Raw genomic sequence first — 21,144 nt, 5'->3', positions numbered from 1 at the left:
TGAGATCTAGCTCTAAGAGCAGACCTTGATCCCAATGAGACTTGACAAAAACAATTAAGCAATATGACAATAAGACTTGGTTAAATAAAATAACTGGATGTTAGAAATTTCAATAACTTCTGCTACATGATTGAAAGCATATTGATTTGGTTAGAAACGAGTAACAATTATTCTGCCTGTGTCTTTCAGACCAGAATTCAGACCTCAGTGTTGTCATATGATTGCAGCCAGTCTAACCCCAGTACTGTCAATGATCCCATGAGTCAATATTTCAGTATTGTATAGTGTTTAGTGTAGTTGTAACTACAATGTCATAATAGCTGTTGTAACTGTAAATTAATATCCCACAACATACTGCATACTGGGAATGGAGTGTACTTTAGAGCACCACTTTGGAAAATGAAGTTATTGTGATGGATTTTCATATTGAGGAATTAAGAAGAAGATACAATTGTAATAAAGATCTAAACTGTTATGTCAAGTGGGGATGGAACTAATTAAAACAGCAAATGATTAATTAACATATTGTGTCATTCATTATGTTAGTTAACATTTTCTGTTCAGATAATGTGGAAATGAATACCAAAAAAAGCCTTTAAAAATGTTTGGTGAAAATTCTAAATCCCCACTCTCTAGTGGAAAAGCATTTTGACAGCAGTTTCAAGTTTCAAATTAAACTACTTCTTTAAAATCCTGACATCGTTCGATCTCAATTCACATTTTAAGGACATAGGTTTCTTAAAGGGTTTAGTGATGTTTCCAGGATTTTGTAAAACTTTTGTTTTAATTTCAGAAAATAAACAGCAAATGTTCTATAATATCTATTTCAAACTATTTCTTTGCTAGTTCCTTGTCTTTTTATTACAGAAAACCAAACCCTTGGAAAAAAAAAGAACATATTGTACCATGCATTGATCTATAGACTAAATTATTTAGAAACGCTTAGGATGAGTTGTTTCTTGTACAATATTTGTAATTTCAGCAAAAGCAGTGCAAACATGCAATGATCTTACCAAAGCCACAGACATGTCTTCAATCAGCTTGTGCTGTTTGCTTGTGAGTTAGTCTGCTGCCTGTGCTCTCCCGGAGTCCTCTATGGATATGGATTTCAAACACCTGGGGCAGGACTATATGAAGGACATTCCTGACCCTTCTCCAGAGGAGTAAGAGGCAGGGCATCCGTTTGCATCCAATAGGAAAACTGGGGAAGGGGACTAAACTGTTTTCTGTTTGAGGTTGGCAAAATCAAGGCTTCAGGTTGTGTACTGTATGTAAACATACTGGGTATCTACAGGTGTACAGAACTTCAGAACTGTCAGAATCACATATCAGGAAAGCAGTCTCATGAGAGAATTATTTCTTTGCATCTAATAGAATGGTGTAGCCAAAGCATGCTCCTTAGTACTGTTGTAACAGAAAGAATAAGGTTCTGGATCCCAAGATGAAGTTAAACAGATGAGTTTATTGCATGCAAGGAACAATAAAGCCGAAGTCTTGTTTCCCGCAAGAAACAACAAAACCGAAGTATTGTTCCCCGTGCCGGTACAACTTTTAGGTTATATACTCCTTCCTTGCTGCTTCAGACGTCATTCAGTGTTATGGTAAAGAGGGGGGTCATGGTATTTGGCCAGTTAAGAGACCCTGGCCAAATGGTCAGTTTAAGATTACGCCCCCAGGGGGTTCCTAGCTCGCATCTGGAATCCTTATCAGTTAACCCCCTTTCCTGCCATAAACCCCTGTTGCTTAGAAGTCTAATTTTCAGGCAGAACTGACTTAAGTTAACCCTTTTTACATCTTGTGTCTTACTTCAGTATGATGTAGTTATAAAAAAGTAATCCATTATTAGAAAGTTGTGTATTAATATTAAGGGGTCCATGCAACCCAGAGACTACCCCCCAGTCTGGAATTCAAACCCAGGACCCAAGAGATGAGGCAACAGCACTGACGGCCACCACACTGGGCTCTGGCCAAAGAACATTCATAAACCTTTTCAGCCTTCACCTCCTAATGATGACTGGAACAGAATTGCATAGACATGGCAGAAGCTGAAGCATCCCAGGGGTTCAAGCTACAAAGTTTCCAGTCATATATGATATTAAGCAAAAGTGAAAAACTTTCAAAATGCAGCTGTAGGTTCGGGAAGCAATTTCAAGTCTTTTGTGGTGGCGATGACATGGTCTGTTCAGATCTGATTCTGCCTGAACAAATACTCAACACTTAGTGGATGTGAGAGGAGATTCTTGTCTGGACCACATTTCCCAGAATGCTGTGGGAATGGAGCTGGTGCCTTTAGTCACCTGACCAACTGGCACAAGACAAATGATTGAGTGAGGATTTCAAAACACGGAGCTCAGACTTCCAACCATCAGGAACCTTAGGGAAGCAGTCCATACCCACAGCAACTGAAAAAAACATATCCATGCAGCATGATTACTGTTTTGGAGTTTTTTTCTTTTGTTTGTTTTTTCCAGTTCTCTGTTAAAAACATTTAGGCCATATGTTTACCTTTAATATTCTGTTTCTGAAGTACATCTGTAGTTTTTTCATTGATTCTGACTAAAAAAATATGAATATTTTATTCATAAAGAGCCTTTCCAAACCCAAGAATGCTGTACACAGTGATAAAGAAAAAGACAAAAAAAGCACAATAAAAAGTAAAAGAAAAAACAGCAGGTTAGATAGATAGATAAGACTTTATTGATCCTGAAGGGAAATTGATGTGCTACAGCAGTCCAGCCCAAGACAAGCAAAAAACAGACATCAGAATAGACAAAAAATTATACAAAACAAATATAAAATAAATAAATAAAAATAAATACATAGGTGTATGCAAAATATGATGATCATAGTCACAGTAAAAACAATACAATATGTACAAAATGTGCATAGGTTTATACAGATTGATTGTCCAAAAAGTACAATGGAGCAACATGCTGTGCATAGACGAGCACATGAAAAGGCTAACAGTCCTAGCCTAGGGCAGCGTTATACACCCTGACAGCCTCCGGGAGGAAAGACCTGTGGAAACTTTCCCTTGAACACCGTAGCTGGAGCAGTCTGTTGCTAAAAGTGCTCCGCTGCCCAGTAACAGTCCCATGAAGTGGATGAGAGGTGTTGTTCATGATGGTTGTGAGCTTGGTCAGCATTCTCCTCTCAGCCACCACCTCCAGGGGGTCAAGGCTCAACCCCAACACAGAGCCAGCCTTCTTGATGAGTTTATTGAGCCTATTTGCATCTCTTGTCATGATGCTGCTGCCCCAGCACACAACAGCTTAGAAGATGGCCGCTGCCACCACTGATTCATAAAAAATGTGTAGCAGTGTTCCACACAAACCAAAGGACCTGAGCTTCCTAAGAAAATAGAGTCGGCTCTGACCTTTCTTGTACAGGGTGTCAGTGTTACCAGACCACTCCATCTTATCATCCAGGTGTACCCCTAAGTACTTGTAGGACTGCACCCTCTCTATGTCCTCACCCTGGATGGAAACAGGGTCCAGCGGAGACTTATTCCTTCGAAAGTCCATGACCATTTCTTTGGTCTTACTGGTTGTTTAGCTGGAGATGGTTAAAATGACACCACTCCACAAAGTTGGTAATCAAGCTCCTATATTCCTCCTCCCTACCCTCACTAATACACCCCACAATTGCAGAGTCATCCGAAAACTTCTGCAGATGACATGCCTCAGAGTTGTACCTGACGTCAGAGGTGTAAAAGGTGAACAGGAATGGAACAAGGACAGTCCCCTTTGGGGCCCCAGCTCTGTAGCCGTACATACTGTGGCCTGCAGGTCAGATAGTCTATAATCCAGGACACCAGGGGAGTGTCCACCTGCACCGCCCTTAGCTTATCTCTCAGTAATGGGGGATGGATGGTGTTAAAGGCACTGGAGAAGTCAAAGAACATAACTCTCACAATGCTCCCCGTCTTCTCCAGGTGAGAGTTACCTCTGTGTAGCAAATAGATGACTGCATCCTCCACTCTCAAGTGTGACCGGTAGGCGAACTGCAGGGGGTCAAGTGCTGTACTCATCAGGGTTCTGAGGTGGTCCAGTACAAGCCTTTCCAGAGTTTTCATCAGGTGTGATGTCAGTGCCACAGGTCTGTAGTCATTCAAGACTTTAGGGTGCTCATTTTTGGGTACTGGCAGCAGGCAAGATGTCTTCCAGAGCACCGGAACCCTTTCTAATCTCAGGCTCAGGTTGAAGATGTACTGCAGCACTGAACCCAGTTGGTCTGCGCAGATCTTTAGCACCCTAGAGCTGACACCGTCAGGACCTGCATGGAGTCTACTCAACTCCCTTCTGACCTGGTTAGCTGTGATGGATAGGCCGAGGAGGGCAGGGGAAGATGAAGTAGGAGTAGGAGGGATCTCATGATGGGGTGACTGAGGATATGAAGAGGGTGTCTGGGGTGAAGGCCTGTGAGGTGAATGGTCAGTGGACCCTGTATCGAATCTGTTAAAGAAAATATTCAGCTCATTTGCCCTCTCCAGGCCTCCCTCACTCTGTTGGCCACCGGACAACTTGTATCTGGAGATCTTCCTCATGCCATTCCACACTTCTCTCACATTGTTCTCCCTCAGCCTGTCCTCCATTTTCCTCCCATAAGCCACCTTGCTCTCCCTAACTCTCACCTTCAGCTCTTCCTGCACTCGCCTCAACTCCTCCTTGTCACCTGCCCAAAAAGCCCTCTTTTTCCTATTTAGGATGGCCTTCAGATCATTGGTGACCCAGGGTTTATTATTGGAGAAGCAGAGGACTTTCCTGGTGGGCACTGCACTGTCAACACAGAAGTTTATGTAGTCAATGATGCAGTGGGTAAGACCATCAATGTCATCTCCATAAGGCTCACAGAGCATCTCCCAGTCCGTTGTTTCAAAATAGTCCATCAGTGCATCATTAGCCAGTGCATCATTAGGTTTATATAGATAGAATGTAATACCTTATTTTAAACTGAGATTTGAGGGATTTCAAGTTTACATTAAAATTGTTCATTTTCAGGTTGTTCTATCACATCTGTATGCTCAATAATATTTTGTTTGGAACTTCTGTTACTGCTCTTAAATGGTTCAAATCTTATCTCACTGATCGCTGCCAGTTTGTCTCTCTTGGCTGGCCTAAATGATCATTTCTATGCTGATAATACTCAGATCTACGTCCATACCAAACCCAACACTGATGTCTCTAATTGCATCTCTGAGATGAAAACATGGATGACTCAAAACCTCCTTCATCTAATCTGTGACAAGACTGATGTCATGCTTATTGGCACTCCCTATCCACTTTGTAAATCCAATGCATAAACCTTAACTGTGAATGTACTGTACTAGAGCTTGATATTTGATTCAGGCTTGATGTTTGACCCACATGTGTAACATATTTTTTAAAACATCATTCTTTCACCTCAGAAATATAGCCACACTATGTCCTATGTTATCACTGCGTGGCTTCCTGTCAGGTTTCATGTCGACATCAAAATCCTCATGATCACCTATAAAGCTTTGCATAGCTTGGCACCACAGTAACTGTCTGAGGTACTATTGTCCTACTCCCCACCTTGCAAACCTTTCGCTCTTCTAATCCTGGTCTCCTGTTTCTAACCCAAGTCTATCTGCACTCAATGGGTGACAGGGCCTTCTCCTGTTATCCCCTAAAACTCTGGAGAGAGTCAGAGAGTCAGTCTTACATAGCACTTTCTAATCAAGACTCAAAACCAATTTTTAGAAGGTCCTTGACTTACTTTGCTTAGAATAAAATTATCAAAAAGATGTTTAATTATCTTTCTGTGGCTGTGAATGTACAACAACCATGGCACAGCTTATCTTCTCTGACTCACATCTAAATCAGTACAGCTGGACTTTTGTGACCATGGCTAAAAATCAAGTGATATTCATTAAGAGCAGCTACAACTTGGGTGAGTGAACAACGTTTTCCTAGATGTCTGTCTCATTTGTGTTTGGACCAGAATCACAACTTGTCACAAACTACAGGAAAGCCACTTGAGATTGAATCTGAGTTGAACCCTTTCCACGTAAGGCCAAACAGAAGTTTTATTTCTTTTCTGGTGCTGATAGCACAACCTTTGACACTGCCTGGAAAAAGATTTGACAACAGGGATGAATCTGGCTTCACCTGTTTCTTTCGGCAGGACTTTCAAACTCTCCATTGAACCACCCAGGCAATGTACTGCTTTGGATGAATATAAGTTCAATTTTTACATTATAAATCTTGAAAAATGAACTATTATTCTAAAGATTTTAGATAAATGTTGATTTGCGACAGTAAATAAATTTATACTTGTCTTTAAGATGATTGAATTTATTTATGAGGTTCACCATAACAAGTGCTATAGTCAATTTATTTAAACTGTACATTAATATCTTTGGAAACCCTGGGAATTATCAATCTTTTGCATCATGCCAGATTGATAAAACTGAATGTTGCAAAGTTTGAATTGGTGTGCAAGCTTGCTTTTTGTTTTGTCAGATTATTACTAGTATCCATAAAAATACTCACAAGGTACCATTCAAATTTTTAATTGTTCTATAACCATGAAGACTACTACTACTACTAGGGAGGCACAGTGGTTAGCATCACTGCTTCTATCCACTGGGTTCCTGGGTTCAGTTTCTGAGTTTGCAGGTTCTCTCTGTTCATGGGGATTTTTTGTGGAAATCCAAGCAAATACAAACTGCATACAAAGAGCACCCCAAGACTGGGACTGATCCCAGGACCCCAACACTGCAAGACAGCAATGCTAACCACTGTGCCAACATGCCACCCAATGCAACAATTTGTTCTTTCATATTTTTTGTTCTTCAAACATGTATTCTGTCTGAACTTCATTGCCTCTATACATATTTCAATAGAATAACTCAAAGGAAGCCAATTTTCTTTAGACTTTATTAAGTGTATATCAAGTTATCCAAATAGAGTAACATTGTAAAATACAGAGTGATGCCACAGCATACATACAGTACAAATGATAAGATTAGTTAGACTTAAAAATATATATGGATTATTAAACAAGAGGCACATAGAATGTAGCTCTTTTGAAACCAATATTAAGTAATTTCCCAGCTTTTCTTGACAGATGACCCAAAACTGCTTACATTTCTGACAGAACTCCTGACAGATGTTCCAAAACTGTTTCAACTTCACCTGGCTAAGGCAATCTACATTAAACAGGTAGAAACATCTTGAACAGTTTGTAATTTGAATACATAATAGAATTGATTATCCTTCTGAACACAGATTCTTTGTTGAACAACACATTTTACTGTTTGGTTCTGATAGACATGGTAGCTTGTTCTCCAGTCTGGAGAGGTAGAGTAAGGGCTGAATGCTGCTACTAATATTAACAAAGGAAAAGGCGAAGGGCTGGATGTAGCACTTAAACTCATCAGCAGAATAATACTGCTGAAATGGGAAAAGAGCTACAGGTGGGAGATAATTAAACACTATAATAGCCAGGATGGACAGAACCATCTTGAAGGCCTTCTTCTTCATGGGGTGCATCTCATCTTTCCCTGGTCCAGATCGCTTCAGAACCCACAGGATGGAGATGTTACAGAAGACCATAAAGGCAAAGGAAGCCAGGATGCTGACAGTGAATATCTTCTCAAAGTTCTCAATCCCCCCAATGGCCTTGGCAATGGCGTATGCTAACGTGATGGCCAGCACCACCACCGAGCAGGCTGCTCTGTATTTGTGATCTTTGAGGCCTGTGAAAGTGATGGGATGCAGCACAGCTACGTACCGGTCTAAACAGACACAGGAGAGAAACAGGGGACCCCCCATGTCTTTTAAACCGTAAGCAAACAGCTGAACACGCCAGGCATCTTTGTTATTGAGAAAAAATACATTAACCAGGTCTAGAGGGACCATGCAGCCAAAGAAACCATCCAAGAATGCAAGATTCAACAGGAAGATATCTGAAGTGGAGGCTTCACCCGTGTTTCTCAGCAAAAACCACAGGACCATCACATTAGCTGGTATACCCAGAATGACATTGATAATCTGCACGCTTAAGGTAAATAAAATGCCAGCAACCTTTTCCTCACATCCGACAAACGGAGTCCAAGGCTTCTCTGTGGTGTTGGGTGAACTGTAGTTAAATATTAGGCTTGAGTTTATGGAGAAAGCATCCATCGTGATCTGTGGAAGGGGGAGAAAGAGGAACACTATAGTTTATAAATCAGTCAAAAGAAAATGTCAAGGAACAAGTAAAGGTTTATTACATGCTGGAAAGAGAAGAACGGAAACACAACATTTTGGCTGTGGAACCTTCTTCGGGTATCAAAAGAAAACATCTTCTATTTCAATACATATTGAAAGGAAGTGATAGAGGCTGGGACACATTGATATTTATTGAAAGCTTAGATTCTCTCTGCTTCATTCAGCTGGTAGATACAGGTAACTGTATCAGTAGAATCACTGGAATGAATGTAATGTGTAATAGTTGCATGCATATGTAATTCTCATTTTTAGTGTCTTTGTCTACAGTAAGTCCATAGGCACCGTGACACCATTTCCTTAAGAATTCAGTATTATTTAATAAAATGACCGCATTTTTTGCATGATCAGAACAAGGGCATTATAAAAAAACATAACCTATCCTGTCTGGCCATCCATTTTAAAAGGTCTTTTCAGTTGTTACAGGTCACGTGCTGAGTCGAAAAAGCAATACAAATTCTAACAATAGAAAATAAACTAGAAATGATGTGTGTTGAATTGTGTTCCAAAAAATAATGACAGTTACAAAAGCAAGGCAACTTCAGCGCAGATTAAATTGAAATGCAATGGAGATACCATAAAAGAAAGTGAAAAGACTTTTGAACTATTTATGAGCCATTTATAAGGACATGGCCTGCTCAATTTCAAATTCAGTTGTTATTACAAGATATTCTCATTGCGGTGAAGTGTGCTATAAAATATACTTGGCTAAATAATGGTAAAGTGCTACACAATGAAAAGGAAATGACTAAATAACTAAAGGAGTATTTCACACAGATGTCCACAAAGGAGGCATTAATATCATGCCTCTGCCAGTGAAAGGAAAAAGTTGTATATTCACTATTTTTATCACAGAAGAGGCAGAAGTGTTTCTAAGGCACTAGAAGCACCATTGATTAAAACACTGGTATAATGTATTGTATTGTGCTAGTGTACGCTAGTGTCCATCTATAAAGGAAAGAGAACTGATCCAAATAATTATAGACCAGGTGACTGTGAATTCTATTACATCTGAATATATGGGAACAATAATTAGAACTAGAATTAGAAACCATGTGAACATAGGGAGACCATACAGTACAAACTCCACGCAGGCAGCATCCTAAGTCTGGAACTGAACCTGCTGTGAGACATTAATACTAACCACTGCCCAAACATAGGATAACTTATAAGAAAATAATACCTTAAAGGATAGTCACCATGGATTTAGAAAACACGTCTTGTTTAACTGAGACTTAGAGTTCTTTGATCAAGCTACAGCAGGAATGGATACACCCAGAACAATACAGTACAATACAGCACATTTCGATTTTATGAAGGCTCTTGATAAAGTTACCATTTAAAAAATAATTCTCAAATTACAGTTGGTAGGAATTCTGGGATGTGTATGAGGTTTGGGTGGAGAACTGTTTATTGGACAGGAAAACAGAGAGGATGGATAAGGAATGAATGCTAAACTTGGTGATGAAATTAGCTCCAGAGCCGAAACATTGTGTTTCCTTTCTTTTCTTTTCAGCATGGATTAAACCCGTTACCTGTTCCTTTGCAGTATTCAACTATCACCATCAAGGAAACAGCAAATGACATTCAAAAAAAATTATATAAATTTCAAAAGGGTGGAATATTTCAAACAGAGCACATAAACAATACATATAAAATGGGAAACACTGAGTCTGACAAGGCTGCTTCTGTGAATCATAACTTACATCTTCTAGACAGTATAGAGAAAAAAAACCCAATGTATTGGGTTATATTATACAATTTTAACTTCACATTTGAAATATAAACAGTATCTAAACAATTTCAGAAAATTATCCATCATTTCCACATTTACACAAGTGCTTTTAAAACATAAAGGATGCAAATAATGTACTCTACATGTTTAACAAAAGGAGTTTTGGAAAACAACAGTATATTTATTAGCAGCCAAAATAATCAGCAGATTTGCAGATATTTCTAACATCCTAAACTTTGCATTGCTTTTGAAAACGTTTTCAATCAGTCATTAATAAAAAGTGAGATTTAATTTCTGCATAATAGTACTATTCAGGAAAAAAATAAAACATAAAACAAAATGTCAAGACATTCAAAATTTTACAGTATGCCATTTTTAAATATATATATATATTTCCATGTTCCACTCAACCATCCAGGTTAAAAAATACCACATTAGAGAAAATGCATTTTTGTGAGTGAACCTTTATAAAGTCTGCAGGTGAATTCATTATAACACTTGCTTCTTAATATGTTAGATACAGTACACTTTCTCAAAACTCTGTAGCAGAATGAGTTAAAAGAAAGCCTGGACAGAAATGTAGCTTTGTGAAAAAATCTTAAAATACAAGCAGTAATAACAACTACATTTTGGAATCAAATTTTTTTTCTGCTCTTCTGTGAAATCCTTTGTTGTCCTTAAGATATTGATAAATTGATCTAATTAATGATCTCACTGTCATGTAGCTTCCAAAATGTTCTGAAAGCTGTACTGTTGCGTTTCATTTTTTTAGTACCCAAACAACACTAAATGCCTTTGAAACAACATAAAAACTTTAATCATTTAAAGGGTTCTTGACTAGGTATTCCAGAGTTTTATACCATAAGAGGTGGAAATAAAACACGATCTTACCAAAACTACAGCAAGGTCTTCATTCAGGTTATTATGATTGCGTGCTAGTCTTCTGTCTACAAAAGGCAGTGTACTAAATTCTTCAGCAGCCCCTCTATGAATATGGATATTAAACACCTGGGGCAGAGCTATATAAAAGACATCCCAAATCCCTCTCTTGAGGAGAGCTGTTGAATATGTCCAATTAGGAGACACAGCAAAGGGAATTTTCTTTTTAAAACCCTCTGATAGCAATATTGATCCTTAAATAATAGAAATTTTGGTTCTCCATTTATTCAGTATCTTAATCATTACATAATAGCACCCATCCATTTTCTAACCGCTTCTTCCCATTCAGGTTTATGGTGGAGTGGAAGTCAGTCCCATCAAGCAACAGGCATGGTACACCCTGTTTGGGATGCCAGTCCATCACAGGGCATACACACAGAAACACACTCACAGCAGAGTCAGTTTTCCAGGAAGCCAATTAAACTACCTGTGTGTTTTTGTACTGTAGGCAGATGCTGGAGCAATGGTGGAAGCCCACATGAACATAGGGAGAACATATAAACTCCACACAGACTGAACCCCAAGACCACAACTGAACCCAGTACCCCAGTACTGCGAGGCAGCAATGCTGACCACTCTGCTGCTCTGTACATAATAATTTTAACTTAATCTAACCTCTTCATTAAACCTGGTGAAAGTCAAGAAACAAAATTTAAGACTGGAGACACTAAGCCACTCTTACATAGAGAAGAACGTCTTAATGCCTGTTACATAATGTAACCTATGTTTTTCTTCAAACTCTGCCTCTCCAGGAAAACAAAAATGGCTTAGCCACAAAGGACTTTAGCAGAAAATGTTTACACAAGATACCCCCCCAAAAAACAATTTATTGTAAAATAACACAAAACTTATCTTCAATGAAAAATAATACAAAGAACATCAGATACTACACAGGCAGCACTACTCTTCAACATGACACACTCCTCTCTCAGTGCTGGTTTGGCTTCTTTTCTACTGGAAGCTCTCATTGACAAAACCAAAAAGGGTTCAAAATTTAACACTTACTGTAAGTACATACTAAACTAAACTGTTAGACAAAGCAGGAACTTATTGTACTTTCTAATGACATTACACGTGGAAAGATTACAGATTACAGATTTTAATCATCTTTAATTTTGTTAATCATCGTTTTAATCATCTTTAACTCCGCCATAGACGGTCCCAAGCCCGTTTGCGAAAGGAGGAGGGACTTCAGTGACAGGCCGTGCAACAAGCCAGCTGAAGAAAAATTCCTTGTTGCATCAAAATGCACACATACGGGAAATGCTAGGGCGTTCCCTGCAGGCGAAGCGCAGCGTCCTCGCCCGGACGCTGCGAGAAATGGGCGAGGGCTAACTGCTCAAAGACGGAAACGGTTAAAGAAGCTAGTCCATCATCACCACCATCATCATCATCAACAACAAAATCAACAGCCAAAAAGGATCTGGCTGGCAACCATCAACATCGGAAAAATGACGGGCCGAAGCGGAGAACTGGCAAATTCCCTGAAGGAGCGAAAAGTGGACGTCGCCTGCGTTCAAGAGACTAAATGGGCCGGTGCAAAATCAAGAGAAATCGGAGAAGGCTATAAGCTGATCGACCACGGTAAGAAGACAACACAAAATGGCGTTGGTGTGGTCGTAAGCCAGTGGATCTGAGACAGCGTCACCAAAGTAGCCCGAATCACCGACCGCCTCATGTCCACCAAAATCAGCATGGGAACCAGCACACTGCACGTTGTGTCATGCTATGCACCGCAGGCTGGCTGCCCAGATGAGGAGAAATTTTGGCACGACCTCGAAACACACGTCCAAGCCATCGATGACAGTGAAATTCTTTTCATTGGTGGAGACCTCAATCATGTTGGCCGAGCAAAGGATAATTTCGATCGTAACCATGGCGGACAAGGACACGGCAACCGTAATGAAGGCGGCACCCGGATCCTAGAGCATGCGGAAGCCTGGGATCTGGCCATCACCAACACCTTCAAAAAGTGGGAATCACACCTCATCACCTACTACAGCGGCAGTCGAACATCTCAGATCGACTACTGGATGGTGAGACGACGAGACTTCAAAATGGCCACTGACACCAAAGTAATCCCGTACAACAGCATCGCCCCACAATATCGGCTATTGGTGTTGGATGCCAAAGTCCACCTAGTCCAAACCCCGGTGCGACCAACCACCAAGATTGAACGCATCAAATGGTGGAAATTACCAGAACATCGGGCTGTCGTGAAGGCGACACTAGGACCATTGGTGCCCAATCCAAGATCAACAGTCGGTAAAGATTGGAACGACCTGGCTGAACGCGTCAAGACATGCGCCGCAACCACCCTGGGAACCACAAAACCAAACCGGCGCTTTATCGACAAACGGACCTGGTGGTGGAATGACGATGTGCAGTAGGAAACCAAGGCAAAAAAGGACGCGTACAAGACCTGGCAGCAGACAAAATGCCCAGAAGATCTTGTACAATACCGCGCGCTGAAATCCACCGCAAAGCGAACCGTTGCGACTGCAAAGGCGGCACACTACCAGGACCTTTATGATCAACTGGACATGCCTGGTGGGGCAAACAAGATCTACAAACTTGCCCGCACACGCGACCGCGCCACACAAGACCTAGGACACGTTATCAACATCAAAGATGAAAATGGGCAGATGCTGCAGAAGCCAAAAGACATCCTCCGGCGCTGGAAGGACAACTTCGAGAAAATATGCAACAAGGAATTTCCGCATCCTCCACTACCAGCAGCCAATACCATCTCCGGCCCAGTACCCACCATCACAATCGCAGAAGTAACCACTGCCATCAACAAGATGAAAAGTGGCAAAGCAACTGGCCCGGACGACATCCCAGCAGAAGTGTGGAAGCTCCTTGGAACACACCCCCGGAAATGTGACAAACCAGCATCACAGTGCCAATTTGGAAAGGCAAAGGCGACGTTAATGACTGCTCCAATTACAGGCCGATCCGGCTGCTGTGCCATACAATGAAGATTTTCGAGTGTGTGCTGGACGCACGACTAAGAACCATCGTCGATATCTCGCCAAACCAATGCGGCTTTGTGAAAAACTGCAGAACAACAGACGCCATACACGCAGCCTGCCTACTGATGGAAAGGCACCACGAGAAGAGGAAAACGATCCACATGGCATTTCTCGACCTGGAAAAGGCATTCGACAGGGTAGCGCACGATATCATCTGGCTGGCGTTGCGACAGCACCACGTCCCCGATGCCTATGTCAGCTGGACAAAGCTCCTGTACCAAAAGGCCCTCAGACACCTTCCCAATCAATGTTGGCTCAGCCTTGTCTCCTCTGCTATTCATACTTTGCATGGATACAGTGACCAAAGATATCCAAACAAGGCATCCATGGACGCTATTGTATGCCGACGATGTTATGATAGCAAGTGAAACGCAACATGGCCTCGAACAGCAAGTACAGGAGTGGAAGACGAGCCTTGAGCGATTTGGGATGAAATTGAACATCAAGAAGACAGAGTACCTGGAATGCGGTGATCAAACCGATGGCACAATCGCAGCTGGTGGGGTCCAACTGAACAAAGTGACACAGTTCAAGTACCTAGGCTCATGTTTTAACTCCAACTGCACTACCCTCCAAGACGCCAAGAAGTGAGTCAGCGCCGCTTGGATGAAATGGTGGCAGGTCACTGGAGTACTATACGACAAGAAGATCCTTTTACGCCTAAAATCCAAAGTCTACCACTCAGCGGTCAGACCAGTGGCCCTATATGGAACTGAATGCTGGCCAACGACAAAGAAACATGAACAGGCACTCCATACGATGGAAATGAAGATGCTGTGATGGACCTTCGGCTTGACAAGACTAGACCATGTCATGAATGAAGGGGTGCGAAAAACATTCAAAGTCGCCCCAATCACTGAGAAAATGAGGGAATCGCACCTGCGATGGTATGGACAAACAAGCAGACCCCACATAAGTGGGGAAATGTGAAGAAGAAGAAGAAGAATCATCTTTAATTTTGTTATACATTTTAGAAAAGTTTCATCTTTGCATACACCACAAAACTATTCTCGATTGTATTTCTGAACTATATCAACTATATACACAATACTGCTGACACAGGAAAATTCCTATACTTTACTCAGCAGCGTCTTAAACACCGCACCCATGGTGTTCAAACCAATTTTTTTTACACAGAAGACTGACACAGCTTCGCGTTGTGAATCTGTTTTTCTAAGAAAACATGTGTCCGTGGGGGAAGGTGGAGTGTCTTTCACTGGAAGACTCGCCCTATTCTACTTTGAAAATGCCTATGAAACCGGTTTAATTCGGCACAGCCAGCACTCCCACGGAGAGTGATGAAAACCGCGCAGTGCCAGGCGAATGCACAACATTAATGTAGGGCTTTTGGGCTCAAGTGGATTTGCGCCCTACAACCTGCGATACTGCTGTGTATATACAGTACAAACATGTTGCGATATTTAGAAATATAAAAGATGTGAATATATTGTAGTGTCCATAATATTTGCTATTTTAGTTTTTCAAAGAAATGTTTATTTGTTAAAAGAAACTCATAGCTTTTGCTGGATTTGAACACCTGACCTCACGCTTATAAATCAGTCACTTAAGCTGTCACGCCACCAAGGCAAGTCATGTGACATGCACTGAAACAGCAATACACATATCAATATAGAAATATAGTTATACCGTTATTAATTTATTTAGATACGCAAATCCATATTATATTCCCTTTTAATCTAATTCTAAAAGTATGCTTTTGTTTAATCTGATAACGAGTGTATTCGCAGAAAAGGTTAAAACAATCAATTTTCACAAAGTATATAAACATACAGTAATATGGTCAGAAGGAGCACGTAAAAACGTTTCAAAATAACCACATGTAAGACTTTGATGCTTAAAATGTTTAGGGAGAAATTAAATACTGGTGTGTATTTAATTTGTTTATGTTCCTAAATTAATATCGTTTATGACCTTCAGATGCGTTATGCTCCTATTCTTTTTATGCTCAGCTACTAAAATTTCCCTTTATAGGTAAAATTCCATATAAATATTCAATACTAAGCGGATTAAAATGTGCACAGTAAAGAGATTAAATGATTAAATCTTTTCACTACTGACCAATGCACCACTAGTGCCCCTGTCGGTTATTTTGGCCAGCCAATCACAAACCGCAGTACGGTGCGGTGGCTCACGCGTAGATGCCCGCGGTACGGGTGCATTTTGAATGGCTGCATCTGTATACGTTAGGGCTTCCTGAAACTGGTAATATAGCCCTCTGTCACAGTACTGTACCATTGATATGTGGGAGACTGAAGATGATCCTAACCTGTTAAGACATTCCAGCCAAGCACAATGTTCCTAAAACAGAGGCTCTCTTGCAAGATGGGTAAGTAATTGTAATGCTGTGGATGCCCTGCTCACCAGACTTGATCCCCTTGAATATGTGTGGGATGACATGTGGCATCTTCAAGTCAGTATCTGCAACCTGGTGTAAATGAAAGAGTTTGTGTTGAACAACATACATTGCTTTCAACAAGGAGTGCACACTATCATTCTTTGTGATAGATTTCCTGTTGATTACAAATTTGAATCAACATAACGAATGCATGTGTAAGGGTGACAGAGTGGTGCCTCACAATACTGGGGCCCTGGGTTCAACTCCAGATCTGGGGTGCTGTCTGTGTGGAGTTTGTACTGTGCGTTCTCCCTGTGTTTGTATGGGTTTTCTCTGGGTGCTCCAGTTTCCTCCCACAGTCAAAAGACATAGTTGTCATTTTAGTAAAATGTCAGTACACTTTGAACAGAACAAATCATTTTCTTAGCTTTGTGAATTTGTTTTAGCTGTGAGTGATATGTTTCTTTTGATACTCACTAATGGCGTGTATTATTTATATGAGACGGACCTCATATATCGCCATACATAGATTTAATAAATAAACTGACTGCAAATGCTGAATGTTTAAAATTCATCACCACAAAATGAACCGTTAGGATTTGTGACTAATTTTTGTCAAGGTAAAGTTATATTAAAGTTTTTTTTAATCCATTTCCACCTGCACGCGCTGGTTCTTTTGAAACATCTTAATTCAATTATCAGCATTTCTATGTCAGCCCCAGATGGACAGATGCAGCCATTCAAAATGCGCGGTACAAACCCGCGGTACGGTAAACTACCCACAAGCCACCGCGGGGCACCGCAGGGCACCGCGGTAAGTGATTGGCTGGCCAAAATGACCGACAGGGGCACTCGTGGTGCATTGGTTGGTAGTGAAAAGATTTAATCATTAAATGTCTTTACTGTGCACATTTTAATCCGCTTAGTTTTGAATATTTATATGGAATTTTACCACTAAAGGGAAATCTTAGTAGCTGAGCATAAAAAGAAGAGGAGCATAACGCATCTGAAGGTCATAAACGATATTAATTTAGGAACATAAACATTACTGTATGTACGTAAACTGTACTGTGTATGGCTGGTCTTGGTAGTTTAAAGAAAAAATACACACCAGTCTTCCATTTCTCCCTAAACATTTTAAGCATGAAAGTTTTATGAAACGGTACCCAAATATGCGATTGCTGTATAGAATGAATTTTAATTTAAAAAAAAAATATTTAACACGAAAATTAAGCTGTTTACATCTTCCGCCTGAGAACAGTCACCCGTTGCTACCCAACACAGAAACACAGCCACTAACTAGCAAAGAGAGGACATTAGCTAGCCAATATGATAAAGAAATAAATGATTATTTTGTTTATTTCTTTTGCACATTTATTTGAACATTTCCATCGATTGTACAAGCACTTGGAAACTGTCCAATCCCTAGTTCATCAGGCATTTTCTTATACGCTGCGGGCATTCTCCCTGTCTGGCGCCGGTCTGTGTCTTCTAGGATATAATGCCAGCGAACTTTTGTTTTTATGTCCACTATAACAGACAATCTCCTTTGCTTTTAACCGAGCGTTTAATAATTTCCTAAAATGAAAATGATTTACTTTACTTCCCTCACGGGATCAATAAAAGTATCTATCATCTATCTAAACTATGGGACAGAATTCTGGGGTCTCCCCATACCAGAGATTATGGTAGGGCTTCAGAATGGTGATTGGCTGACACCATCTGACACCCCTCTGATTGGAGAAAAAAGACGTGCTGGTTTGCTATACGTACATACTGTACCAGGAAGAGGATTTCTTTCTATTTGAAATGTGTATTTTAAAAGTTTAAGAAGTAAAAACCTTACAGCGTACACAGATTTCTAAACTGATCAGGATCGTTATCTTTGTCTTATGCATAATAATGTTCACCGCTCTGTCCAGCAAATTAATAATAAACTTTATTTTATATAGCGTTTTAAACTAATAAGTAATTAGATTGCTCATAAACCTAATCACTTGCTTTTTCTTTTAATTTAGGCTCAGATTTCAACTATAGATCGTATTATTAATAACCATAATAACAACCAACCAACAAAAACAACCATATAAACATAATACCAACCAAAAACATAGATAACAACCACAATACAAAATCAAATATATCAAACCATTATACTCTCGCAAATTCCTCCAATTATCATAATCCCGCCCCTTCTGCAAAACCAAACCCTCCTCCCATCCCAGTTTACCCTCTTTATCATAAACAAAATCCACCTCAATTTTCAACATAAAGCATTACACAAAATCAATACCTCAACACTCTATACTCAACAACAATAATTCACAAACAGCCAGAACATGTAACTCCACATTCCCAAACAGACCTCATTTCCATAGGCCCGCCCCTTATGCAAAACCAACATCCCTCCCCTGTTCTCTCTCTCTGCTGGCGTTTGTAATCGTTTTTATTTTCAAATAAATTTTAACAAAGTCATGTATTTTAAAAATCTTAAGATTTTTATATTTATGTCTTTATTTAGTGGTTTCATTAGTGACAAAGGCTAAACTTTCTTGGAAAAATGTCTTTTATGTAAACCATGTTTGCTATTAATTCATTCAGGGCTAAAATATGTTCATTGTCTTCAAATGAAAGAAGGGTTCCTTTCGCCGTGGTCGGGTTGAAATTAGAAGCTTGCTACGCCCAGACTATTACACCAACGTATTAGCATGTTAAAGCGATTTCATTGAGGAGCCTAGCCTTTCTTAACTAGCACTGTACTTACTGGGTTTTTGAGGGGGGGGAGGTGTCTTTCGCTGTGAAACCAGTTAAAAAAAAAGACGATTAAATTTAATAAACGATTAAGGGTATTTACCTTGTAATCTGTGGTTTACATCTACTGTATTGTTTTGAGATGCCACTTCTAAAGGTGATATGTAAAATAAAGTTTTTTATTATTGTTATAGAGAAACATGATCAGATTTTCCCTGGTTCAGAAAAAAGACGATTAAAATCTGTAATCTTTGCACTTGTACAGTATGTCATCGGAAAATACAATCAGTTTCTGCTTTGTGTAAGGATGGTGTCAAAAAGTAATCTAAGTGGTGAGAAAGCTGTGCTCCTCAAAGCGCTTTACAGGATAAAAACAATAACAACAATAGTGGCTGGGCAAACAATTTTTTTTTTATAGAAATACAAAATGAGATACTGTATAATGATGTGCATGAACAAAGTTAAACTGCTGTTTTCCCCAGCGGAACACATTCCATAAGAATCAGCGCTTTTATATATCACCTTTAAACACATACATTTAAACACGCGTTTACGATTTAAATCAAAACGCGATTCAAATCAATATAAATGTTTATTTTGTAATGCATAGGTGACTATTCATTGTTATTAAAAAGACTTAAATCCGATCATGTTGTGATATTTAGAAATATAAATTTGTTTGGTGCGAGTGAGGTTTTATTTAATCTCTGACCAAGGGAAACGTTTCATTTTTTCAAAGAAATGTTTGTTAAAAAAAACTCATAGTTCCAGTGGGATTCAATCACAGACCGTGTGACATGGGAGTCAGGAACCTAACCCACAGCGTCACCGGCGCAGTCACATGCAGACTTCTGAAAAAGCACTACAGAAACATTATCGACAGACAATGTACAGCGTGTACTATTCTTGTGTTGCGGTACATGAATATAATTATATCGTTATTAATTTCGTTAGATACGCGATTCCATATTATATTCCCTTTTAATCAAATTCTAAAAGTATGCTTGTTGACTGCGGTATCTCTTTAGTTAAAGACTTCGATGCTTAAAATGTTTAGGGAGAAATGGAATACTGGTGTGTATTTTTTCTTTAAAGTACCAAGACCAGCCGTATACTGTATGTTTATGTTCCAAAATTAATATCGTTTATGGCCTTCACACGCGTTACAGTATGCTCCTATTCTTTTTATGCTCAGCTGCTAAGATTTCCCTTCAGTGGTAAAATTCAATATCTACAACGGGCACAGCAAAGACGTTTACTGTAAGTCTTTCTACGACAGACCAACGGACCACGAGTGCCCCTGTCGGTCAACCAATCATGTACCGCGGTACCGCGCGTCATCTTGCGTCACAATGCGCGACGCCGTAGCCAATTACCTCCGGTACGTGTCTGTAACGCACACTTTGAATGGCTGCATCTGTAGCATGCACATCTGCCTTAGAACTTCTATCAACAGCATTTTGTCTCCCTATCGTCAGTTTGTTTTTAATGAAACATCTAACCACTTCTTCCAATTCAGGGTCGCAGGGGAGCCGGAGTCTATTAAACTGTTAACTTGTAGGTCTATTAACCTATCAGTAATTTTGGCACAGGGAGGAATCCAGAGCACCTGGAGAAAACCCATGTGACCACATGAAGAACTCCGAACAGACAGCGCCCCAGGACTGGAATAAACCCATGACCACATCCTTGACAGGCAGCACTGCCATGCCATCCAATTCTAATCTAATTACATTCTAATCTTGTATTTTTTTCATCTGCGTATTAATACTTGCTGGCTGCCACCAACTCTGCATGAGTCTTTTCTAATACACTTCCACCCCATCTGCACCCTCTCAGCTGCCTCCCTGGTTCATTCTTCATAAGTGAGGAGGAGAAGCTACTCCATATATTCAAAGTGAACCCCCACTCAAAAAAAAGCATAATTAATGTAAAAGAAAAATGGAAAAGTCATGATTGCATAAGCATTCCAAACCTTTGCTGTGGCATACTTAAATTAACTTGGATGTAATAATAATGATAATAAACTTTATTTTATATAGCGCCTTTAAAGGTGGCTTCTCAAACCGCTTTATAGAATGACAACAACAATAA

At 40.0% G+C, this 21,144-nt stretch overlaps 1 protein-coding gene across 1 annotated transcript; it reads right to left on the bottom strand.

The window, feature by feature from the left end:
- Positions 1–7,235: 7,235 nt before the first annotated feature.
- On the bottom strand, positions 7,236–8,150 carry LOC148815819 (G protein-coupled receptor 4-like). Its single transcript, XM_088904704.1, has one exon. The coding sequence runs from the start codon at positions 8,148–8,150 to the stop codon at positions 7,236–7,238; it is 915 nt and encodes a 304-aa protein (XP_088760830.1).
- Between the last annotated feature and the right edge of the window lie 12,994 nt (positions 8,151–21,144).

The sequence above is a fragment of the Atractosteus spatula genome, chromosome 24, assembly GCF_055471065.1.
Source record: "Atractosteus spatula isolate fAtrSpa1 chromosome 24, fAtrSpa1.hap1, whole genome shotgun sequence".
Lineage (NCBI taxonomy): Eukaryota > Metazoa > Chordata > Actinopteri > Semionotiformes > Lepisosteidae > Atractosteus > Atractosteus spatula.
This window is presented reverse-complemented; position numbering and strand designations above follow the sequence as displayed.

Coding starts and splice junctions, on each gene's coding strand:
- LOC148815819 (XM_088904704.1), bottom strand. CDS start 8,150: ATGGATGCTTTCTCCATAAACTCAAGCCTAATATTTAACTACAGTTCA.